The sequence below is a fragment of the Petaurus breviceps genome, unplaced genomic scaffold, assembly GCF_028583685.1.
Source record: "Petaurus breviceps papuanus isolate PSGF00001 unplaced genomic scaffold, PetGlider_PUasm1.0 91041, whole genome shotgun sequence".
NCBI lineage: Eukaryota > Metazoa > Chordata > Mammalia > Diprotodontia > Petauridae > Petaurus > Petaurus breviceps.
The window spans coordinates 34,679,494-34,690,923 of NW_027187400.1; the positions used below are offsets into that span (position 1 = coordinate 34,679,494).

The following is an 11,430-nucleotide window of genomic DNA, read 5'->3' on the forward strand; positions in this document are numbered from 1 at the left end:
CTCTCTCTCTCTCTCTCTCTCTCTCTCTCTCTCTCTCTCTCTCTCTCCTAGGCATACAATACAACTTTATTAGCTCTAATTTATTTGGGACTCTACCTCAGCATTGCATTTTAGCAGCCTTGATACTGCCTCAGGGCAGTGCTCTGATATGACCTAAGGTTTGGGAAGCCCCAGTGGAGTCCCTTCCCTTTTTGTTCACCCCCACAGTCTTAGGTTCACTAGAGCAAATTCATGGTTATTTATTTTTAAGGGAGGGAGGGAGGGGGGAGGAGAAAAAGTTCAGCTTTGGTTTTCATTTTCTCCCTAGTCATACTGTATTAACACTTCCTTACATTTCAAGCTGTAAAAAGAAAATAAACAAAAATTGGACAAAGAGAAAGACTGTTTGGCATGATGTTTTTACTCCCCCCCCCTTCCTTCCTTCCACCCTTCCACCCTTTCATATCAACCCAGAGATTGAATCTAACTTTCTTTCTGTGATATTATCTCCCTCTGTGTAGGATATTCATGTTAACAGATAAATTCTAGCTCTGGAGAAAGTCAAAGAATAAATTTACAGGCTTTTGCCAAATGTCTATCCTATTGGATTTTGATAAGAGGGCTATTGAGCCTTAATGATGCCGTCTATCCATTTTTAGCTGGCCCTTAACATGTCTTTTTTATTTGTCCCCGAAGCCTCTTCACCAGCTCTTTTCATTACAAGTTTCTCAGCTTACTCTCGAGGGAGACAGAGTGGACAAGAGTGATGGATAGATAACTCTATAGATTATCTCCCACAGATGTTTTCTCTCCAGTAGCCCCAAGGCTATTCCCTCTAAGTAAACAGAGACTAAATAGAGAGTCTACTGAAGAGAGAAGTCCCTGAGGTCTCCTGTCACCACACTCAGAAAAACTCGTACATCCTGAAGAAGGGTTTTGCAAAGGCCCCCCCACCCCCATCCCCAGCCTGAATCCCTGACATTCATCCAAAGTGACTTTTAAGGAAAAGCTAAAGACACTCCGGGTTATCCCACAGAAGACATCATGCAGGGGAAATGAGAACATTTCCAATTGGGGCAGAGACTTTCCATCCTTCACCTCTCCCATAAGGCTAAATCAGAAAGCAGTTGAGGTTGGGTTACTTTGCAGTTAGCTGCAGGAACTGCAGGGAGGGAGGGAGGAGGCAGAGGGGCAGAGGCTGCCCCCCCAACCCTGGTGCCCCTTGTAAGGGAAGAATGAAGTCAGTGATGATTGATAGGCAGGGGGCTAGGCCACCAGACGGTTTCAGAAACAGTCTGGTGTTCCTCCTCACCCCTCCTCCCTGGCATCAGCCTTCTTTTTTATCTGCTAAGTTCTTTTCTAATCCAAACATTAAAATCCAAATATTAAAAATGTAATACAGAAGAGAATTACACAACATATGTACTATTATATATTACAATAACGTGTCATAGAAATAGCTTCGTATTTTGTAGGATCATGGGCGAAGACCTAGAAGGGGCTAAAAAGGCCATTCTTTAGTCCAGTCCTGTCAATTAGACCATGATCCCCCCTGAGGACACGCACTACATATTTGCCTTTCTTCTTGTCCCCAGAATTTAGCACAGCACATAGTAGGTGCTTAATAACAGCTTGTTGACTGACTCTGAATCTACAGAGGCTTAGAGAGAGAAAATATCTTTGCCTTCTATTGATGGCTTCTTGCAATGTCTTGTACATGGGTGGTGCTATGGCAGTGAGATAAGAAACACTGGTAGGTCATACCCAATTTGGGAAACCTCTGAATCTGGGATCTGGGCTAGACTATTTCATCTGTTTTAAGGATAAGTCTCTCTAAATCAAGTCAAGTACCTCTTATATACTGGGCACTGTGCCAAGTGCTGGGCATTCAAAGAAAGGCAAAAGGCAGTCTCTGCACTCAAGGAGCTTACAGTCTAATGGGGAAGAAAACTAGTAAACAACGATGAACAAACAAGAGATGATAAATGGACATAATCAGCAGAGAGAAGGCACTAGCATTAAGGGAAATCAAGAAAGTGTGATGGTCAGAGAAGCTCATTAGTTCACTGGTCATGGGGCGGAGGATTTATTATTGTATTTTCAATAATAATTCTCAAATTGCATCTACTCAGTCATAGACAGATTTCTCTTGGTATCAAGGGCAGGTGAACTCACATCAATGAAACTGGGGATCCTTAATAAAATAAAGAATGTAATTATTGTTTAGTCCTGTCCAACTCTTCATGACCCCATCTGCAATTTTCTTGGTGAAAATAGTAGAGTGGTTTGCCACTTTCTTCTTCAGCTCATTTTGGAGATGAGGAAATTGAGGCAAACAGAGTGAAGTGACTTGCACAGGGTCAAACAGCTAGTAAGTATGTGAGGTTGAATTTGATCTCGGGTCCTTCTGACTCCAGAGACAATGTTCTATCCACTATGGTTCTACCTACCTGCCCTATAACTACATTTCCACTCTATTTTGCTATTAGTTATCCCTTCCACATTGTAACTTGTTCCAGCAGGGTTTCAATATATCACAGGTTGGCATAAGAAATTAAATGGGAATTTTAGGGGAGTTTTGCAGAAGCTGAAGACAACATGTAAAGGCCATCAGAGGACACAGGAAAAAGTTTACGAATTCAGAAATGGATAAAATAAGTATATAGTGTTGTATAATATCAACATATTTTATTTTTTAAATAGCATAATCATTCAGACTTCTTCTCTGGTAAGAAGGGAAGGCCAAAAAAATTTGGTGGATTTTCCAGATCGCGAGGGTGCGGCACCCTTAACTACCACAAGGTGGAAGGAATGACTGTGGCATGTGATTCTTCTACGTCCTTGCAATGACCAGGCTATAATTCTACTCAATTTTTGTTATAACTAGAACTCTATTGTTACTATGTGGTAACTCCAGTTTTATAGTAGATAGAAGTCTGGCCAATGACTTATGAAGATCTAGGTTCAAGTCCTGTCTCAGACATATTGGCTTTGTGAATAGGTCACATCCTCCAACTGCCCCGGGCACTTCTATAACCCTGAGTGATAGACCAGGTGTTGATCCTCATTGGTAAAGGGAGATTCTCTTATAGATTCAGTTAAAAAACAACAACAGATCCTAGGAACATGTCAACAGCTATAATCCCTCCAGAGGTGCAGATCGAAGGTCAGTCATACCTTCTTATCTTGTGTGATTCTTGTCTATGACTTCACACAAAGTGAAGGGTTCCACCCAATATCCTGGTGGCTTCTAGGAGGGTGGAGTGGGGTGGAGAAGCTTTCTCTAAATATCTTGAGATTTTAAAGATACCTCTGGAGGATGCCATCCATCTATCAGTAATCTTAGCCACACACCCAATCCTATGACACAAGAGTTGTAATATTTCTCATTCATGAGAGGACCTTTCTCACAAAAACTCATGGTTACTTTCTGTTACTCATGATTTCATTTATCAACTAATAGGTTCCTGGATGGACCTTAATTATTCCTGTAAACATTCACTGGAATCCATAGAGAAATGCTATCATTTCCTACATTTTTTCAGAATGACATCTGAAATCTAGAGAATTTGACCGACTTGCCTAAGGTCACACTAAGGGCGAAGAGAGATTTTGGATTTCCTCAATCCTAAATTTCATACATTAGGCTAACTTCATGCCATTTTTATCTCCACAGATGACACAGATATAGTTTTGTCTTACTTAAAGAAAACCCATTTTCAAAATTATAAAATATATGTTGACCTGAATTCTATTTCTAGTTATGCTGTTACTATTACTACTACTACTACTACTACTACTACTACTACTACTACTACCACCACCACCACCACTACTGTCTAGTTAGCACTGAAGTAAAAGACATTAAGCAACTTACCCAGGCTTACACATTTAGCAAGTATATTAGTCTAGATTTGAACTCATGTCTTCTTGACTCCAAACCAAGAGCTCTCTCTACTGTGCCACCTGGCTGTCCTCAGCTATTTATATTTCATGCCCCCGAAATCTCCTACTCCATTGACTTATTGTCCCTAAAATAACAACCACCCTGATTGCCAGGTGTTACAGAAGTAAAGAAAGTTCTTCATTCAGACCCAGCTTCTCTAGGCCTGAATTCAGTGGCAACCAGGCTTCCAAGACAACTATTTGGAAGTAGTTGTCTGTACCCTCAGCAGTTGTGACTGTGTAAGAACAAGGAAGGAGACACTGAGATATGCTCTCAAATGTACCTTTCTGATGTTAGAAGAAAACAATTTCTTCAGGTCAGGCTCTGCCTTTTGGAAAGCTGAAGATGAAACCTCACAACTTGAAGTTCTCAGAAATAAACCACTACCATAGAAATCAAGGGGTGAAGGGGGAATTAGAGAATTTTTCCTGATTCTGTGCTAAAAAAAATTTTTTTTTGAGTTGAAAAGCTGTCCTTTCACAAACCATTACATTTAGACTTGAACTCTTTACCTTACATCTCTGACCTTTCTTAGCCTAGCTGTAAAACCCTACTGCCCATCTCTCCATAAATTTACCACCTCATAAACCTCTGCTACTGCTCCCTGACAATGCCCTTCAGCAACATAATGTCTCAGAGTGGATCCTTGTTCCAAGTGACTAAATGGCTCTGTTCCAGACTGAAGGGTGGGGAAAGTCAATATTTTGTTTGGAGGTTCAGAGGTGGATATACTTTTAAAGTGTGTGGAATTAAGTCCCCTTCCAGAAGAAAGTACAGAGAAGTCATATTGTGTATTTTTTAATTAAAAAAATCTGTTTAATAATTCCTACTGTCTTGGTCTTGCATTCTTTAGGAAAATGGTTACAAATAGGATTTCAAACAGACAAAAAATGGGGGGGAGGGAGAAAGAGAGAGAGAGAGAGAGAGAGAAGCAAGAAGGTTTGGCTCATTTTGTATTATGATGAATTCAAGATAATTTCAAGGGCTTAAAAAGGGCCTTGATGCTCATTGGGCTGGGAGGATTTACTTCATTCTGGTAAGTGGGTTATGAGAATCAGAATAACTTATTCGGTCACCTTCTCACCCATGTCTACTCAGACAAAAAGATCCCACTGAGGCACAGACACTGCCAAATGAATTATGGAGATAAGAAGGTAAAAAGTTCATCCCAGTCCCTCAGAAGGTCACGGCATGGTCAGAAGCTGAGTCCAACGGGAAACCTGATTTCCAAAATAAAGCTCTATTGGAATCAACCAAGTAAGAGGAGATCGGTTCTCTCCACTGAAGATAGATATGTCTAAAGATTGTGTCTCCAGCTAGCTGCAGAGCCCGACAGGGCTAGGGTTTCATCGTATTTGGCAGAACCCTATGAGTGTTTTCTTTTAACTCTCAAAGTTCAGAAATGGCGAGTAAAGAGGCTCCCATGTCTCTATATTAGGGCCTCGGCCCGAATTCAAAATATATGATGGCGTTGCCAACTCAAAAATACGTGACAGCATTTCTCAAGCATGCATTTTGACCAGGAGAAATCCAATAGTCATTCTCACATTGAGAAAATAGCCCTTGATGGGACTTTGATTACAAAAAGTCAATCCACTAATGCAAATAAGACTATATTGCTGTTCCCAGTGGGGATGTGGATAAGAACTGTCTGGATGAACTTGCTATGGTTTACTCTGGGGATATTTTTAACCAAAGACACCAACAGGAAGCCTGACATTTTTACCTTAAGGGAAAATCCAAAATGAGAGACAATCCTCCTTTCCCTGCTTAACAAAATAGAATAACAGCTGGATGAAAGGTCTATCTTACTACTTAATTACTAAAACCACCCAGCATCTGGTGCTATTGCATGACCCCTTCCATTAGAGGGGTGTCTCTCTGTCTTTGTGAGACAATCTGTGGTAGTGGAGTTAGGAGTGCACCAAACACAGGGCCAATTACTGGAGAGGCGCTTTGCTTCTGAATTTAATAGCTGGCTTATTTAACTCATGGCTTCTTCCTACGTTAGAATTCATTAGCCAACCCTGTTGTTGAATTTGCAGTCATAAATGATGACTACGCCCACTCATTTGTTTTTAAAGTTAATGGAGGTTGATTAAAAATGCATCACACATGTGTGTATATACATGTATTTGCTTGTTTATACAGGTGTGTTTACACATATAGACACATATGCATGTGTGTATACATATTCCTTTGAATGTCCTTGCATTTCTAAAAGGGACAAATCAATAAACTGAAGGATTTTTATGTATATATTCATATATGTTGTATATGCACACACATATACATATATGTTCCTTATAATGTGCTTACAGATCTAATGCAAACAAGTTTATAAACTAAAACATTTCATTCTATGTATATTTGCTTAATTAGGTACACGGATATAGGCATATTATGTAGATGGATGGATATAGGTCATCAACAAATCTATTTAACTATAGAGCATTATCTATACATAAACATAGCAATAATTACTGTAAAATAGTCTAGTGGCCGCCAACTCCCAAAGAACTCCTCCTTGGTTTGGAGGAATCAGGGTCGCCCAAGGAATAACTCGCCTACCTGCTCACAGTGTCCTCAGTTCCCTAAATCGAAAGCACTACAATTACACCCAAATTTGGGTTCTGTTGACCCACCTGGACAAGTCTGGTTCCTCTCACCTGCATCGTCTGCCTGGGATCTACATTTTAATAATATCCATATGCACACTTAACATACAGCTCAAAGTCCTGGGCCTCCCAGAATCCCAGAGGCACCAAGAGCCTGGGCAGCCTGTAACACACAATGCCACATCAGAGCAAGATAGCCTACCTTCTTGATGCAGCCTTCTGGAGACACCACATCAGAATCAGTCAGCACTTGCTGCAAGACAAAACCATTACAAAAAAGCTTATTAGTTTGGGGATTTAATGACTAACAGCTCATAAAAACTTCATCTTTGAAAAGTGTCTTTTGCTTTGTGACCAGAGGGCAAACCTCCATCAGGGTTGCTATAAGGGGCAGTGTTGCCAGGTGGGTTGTGTTCTGGACTTGGCTTGATCCCTACTAGCTCTGGGACCCCAGGCAAGTAACTTAACCTTTCTGTGTGCCCAGATAATTAAACTCCTTGGTGTGGGTCTGTAGAAAAAGGGCCAGCCAGAGTCATCACCAGGATTCAAAATGGGTTCTGTTGCTGGTTAGCTGCATGACCTTGAACAGGTCACTTTCCCTCATTCATTACCTTGCATATATCTTACATAAACTGCTAAGTGCATGTTTTGTCACCCTTGATAGAATGTGAATAGGTATTGCTCACCTTTCTTGTGTCATAGACTCCTTTGTCAGGATGAAGAAAACCAGTAGGGGCAGCTAGGTGGTACAGTGAGTAGCACACTGGTCCTGGAGTCAGGAGGACCCGAGTTCAAATTTGACCTCAAATATTTAACACTTACTGGCTGTGTGATCTTGGGGAAGTCACTTAACCTCAATTACATTTCCTTCCCCCTCCAAAAAAGAAATAAAAAGAAAACCAGAGAGCATTTCTCAGAATCATGCTTTTTTATGAATGAAACAAATGCTAAATTATATTTAGAGGCTAACAAAAATCAAGATGTAAGCTTTTGTTTTTCTCATTCAACTTCACAGACCACCTAAAACCCATTCTCATACTGTTTGGGGGTCTGTAAACTCCAGATTAAGAGCTTTTAAAAGAGGGTAAGCTCCTTGAGGGAAGGGGCAAATTTGTTTTATTTTTCTGTATCCCCAGTGCACGGCACATAATAGGTCCCTAATAAATGTGTGTTGATTGACTGATTTCAACTCTCTGTGTCTCAGTTTACTCATCTGTAAAATAATGGAGTTAAACTATATTACATTAAATGTGTCTTTTAGGGTAGACCAGTACTTCCATGTGAGCATTCATTCAAAGTAATTAATAAGAGCTCTAGTTGACTCTTTCATTCCTACCATCTCATTTCTTATTCTATTTAGAAATTGACATTTCAGGTTTCATTCTTCAGCTAAAATGGGGCATCGTGTAGCTAGTGGTGCTTGTAATTTACAATAACAAAAATATTTGAATGTTGATGATTATAGTTAATAATGATAACTAACATTTACATAGCACTTTAAAGTCAGAAAAACCTTTCATATTCAATCTCATTTGAATTTCACAATACTTTTGGGAGAGAGGCAATATGAACATTATTATGCCCATTTTACAGATGAGGAAACCTAGGCTTAGAGAGATTAAGTAATTTGCTTGGGTGTGTGTATGTGTGTGTGTGTGTGTGTGTGTGTGTGTGTGTGTGATACTTCTAACAAGTGCCAGAAGCAGGATTTGAACCCAGATTGACCTGGCATCTAAGTCCAGTGCTCTATCCTCCATCCCACACTGCCTGTGCAGCCAACCACTACCAATCCACTCTAAAGGTAGATTGGTGCATTTCTGTGATGGGCAAATCCAATTTATACAGTTAATTTGTCAGTTTGCTTAGCTTATAAAGCACTTTCAGGCCCATTTGGATTAAAGGTGCTATGTATACACACATACGCATAAATTGTCAAGTTGTTACTGTAAGAATAAAAACCAGGACTTGAAACTAAGATTAAGAAAACAACATGAGAGACTCCTGGCAAATTCAAGGGTCCCTCTTTTTTTTCCCCTCCCCTGAAAACCACACTTTTAAAAGAGGCGGCCAATACCCACAGAGGCCAGGTGAAATGGTCCCAAAGACCAAATTCCAAAATGTCGTCTAATTGGTCTTAGCTCAGCTGTAATAACAATAAGTCATATTTTAAATGTTAAGAATTCTAACCAATTTGGTATTTTATGTTTCTTTTAATAGATCCCGAAATTGCGGTTTGGAAAGTCTCTGAAAGCAAACAGAGAGGGAAAGGTGAACACCCAGAGTAGTGAAACAGGAACATTTTCTGCAGGGAAAACAGCAAGAGATGAAGGAGGTTAAGTAGTTCATAATAAACTATTGCATGCAATTTTTATTGGTCAGCCTTGGTGGAGGTGGGTGGTGGGGGTGCTGAGGCTTTAGAGACAAAACCAGAGGCAACAACTCCAATGACCCTTAATCCTGCTAGCTACTACTCCCCAAACCAGTCCCCTGGCCCCTACCCAGATCACTTCACTTGAGCAAACTATCTCACTTCTCATTTTTTAAATAAAAAGCCAGAGAGTCCTGGCTGAATGCTTGGTAAATTCCTGGGCTTCTGAAAGGAGAATGAGCCTGGCCACCTGGCCTCTCAGAGAACTCCGTCCTTTGCATTTAATCCTGGAACCCAGATACCACTCCATCAAGGGCCAGAGAAATGGCTGCTTTTGTGAAGACCCAATAGGCATGAAGCCAAGGTGAAAACTTTCATACTAAAGCTTTTAATCTAATACCCTAAGGCATGGTACCTAGAATGGAGTCATGCAGAAGTAAGTTTTCCATTTATATTAAATGGTGAGGGCAAAAACTGGAACAGATAATGTTGGTAGGGACTATGGGGAAGCTGGCACACTACTACAATGTTGATGGAATTGTGAATTGATCCAATTATGGGGGGGGAATGGAATTATGTGAGCAAAGTGACCAAATGTATACTTTGACTCAGAAATCTCACTCATGGTCATATATGTTTAAAAAAATGTCAAAAAGTATATGTGTGTGTGTTTGGGGAGGGGGGGTCATCTATTCCAATGGGCAGCTAGGTGGCACAATGGATAGAGTGCCAGCCTGGAGTTAAGAAGATACACTTTCCTGCATTTAAATGTGGTCTCAGACACTTACTAGTTGTGTGACTGGGCAAGTCACTTAGTCCTATTTGCCTCAGTTTCCTCATCTGTGAAATGAGCTGGAGGATATGGCAAACTACTTCATTATCTTTGCCAAGAAAATCCCAAATGCGATCAACAAGAGTTGGACATGACCTTTAAAATGACTCAAAAAATTCATATTCCACATAATTGGGAGATTATGAGTATTTGTTAATCATCATCATCATCATGGAATTGGGAGCAGAGTCTTAGAGAAATTCAGAGAAGCAAGAAGAGATTTGTTTGAACTGATACAGAAGGATGTAAACAGAACTAAGACTCATTGGACCATAGATTTTAGACTGAAGGGGATTTCAATGACCATCTGATCTAATGTCTTCCGTTTCTCCAAGTTCCACAGTGACTACAATCATATACATTAAAAGATCATTATAATTGGGCCAAACTACAATGAACTATTTGAACCCTGAGAATAAAAATGAGACACACTTCCCTCCTTTTAACAGAGAGATAGGGAACTAAGTATGAAGAATACTGTACATGCTGTCAGACTTGGTCTTTGACTTTGCTTAATTGTTTTCTTTTGTCACAAGGGGAGAATTTAATGCTGGGACTAATGGCAGGCATGTGTGGACTTTATCTAGAAATTAATATAAAAGCAGAAGATATTAATAAAATTTATTTTAAAAGGCAAATTAATAATAACTGGCAGTGATGGGAGCTGGTACCACAAAAACCCATTTATTTTATCTGGCTTAAGAAAAGATAGGAAGACCCATGATTTCTAAATATCTTCCCTGGACCCCATGAACAGCTTTAGTCACAGAAACAAGTGGTTGCTGGAAATCCCCAAAGGGGCTGCAATGCAGCATTCTGAAGCCTCTCAGGAAACTAAACAGAGATACAAAGGGAGAGCATTCATTAGAAAGAATTCTCTTGTTCCAGGACTCTCACTTGGGCCATGCCCCATGCCCTTTGCAATGCCATGGAAGAATGGAATGCAGGGCTGAACATCTCATCCCACAGCCCTGCTACTGCTGCAGATACTTTCAGGCATCATCTGATTTTGTACCATAGATATAGTTTTTTTTTAACCTGACACATTTCAATAAAAAGCAAGGAATCACTCCATTAGCAAGCTTAGAAAGAGAGACCCTAAGGGTTTCAAAGAGCTGGTTGGAGATCAGCAATCTCCAATTATGTAGGAACTCAATTGAGTCTTGTTTTCTGGACCCCCTCCAAAAAAAACCACATCCCCCCCCAAAGTCACACTCCCAAAAAGTGGCCAGAGAATCTCAATTGGGCCAGGGCATGGGAATGAATAAAAATCTTTGCAAAGCCTCAAATGACAATATATTAAACATTTCAAGGGACACCATGTGAATCTTTTTGAGACACAGTTTACAAGCTGGCATGCCCCAGCTGTAGCTAACCCCAAACTGATTACATTACTCAGGCAGATCACAAAGAGCTTACATAAATAGTAATGTTACCCATTTATTGCATGAGCCCAGATAAACTATCATGGGGATTGGGGGGAGGGAGGGAAAAAATCGAAGAGCTTGTTAGGTTTAAACAATAATCATTGCTAGTATGTTTATACATCTATATCTTTTGCTCTATCTCTCTAAGCTCTCTATCTATTCAGTCATCCATCTATCATCAATTATCTATCTAATCTATCTTATTTGCCTATTCATCCATCCATCCATCCATCCATCCATCCATCCATCCATCCATCCAT

General features: G+C 40.1%; 1 protein-coding gene across 1 annotated transcript in view; it reads right to left on the reverse strand.

The window, feature by feature from the left end:
• Positions 1–11,430, reverse strand: part of PRDM16 (PR/SET domain 16) — a 657,978-nt gene that overhangs the window by 312,627 nt on the left and 333,921 nt on the right. The window contains exon 3 of the mRNA XM_069078277.1: positions 6,746–6,796. Within this exon, the coding sequence (XP_068934378.1) occupies positions 6,746–6,796 (51 nt within the window). The remainder of the gene's footprint in view (positions 1–6,745; positions 6,797–11,430) is intronic.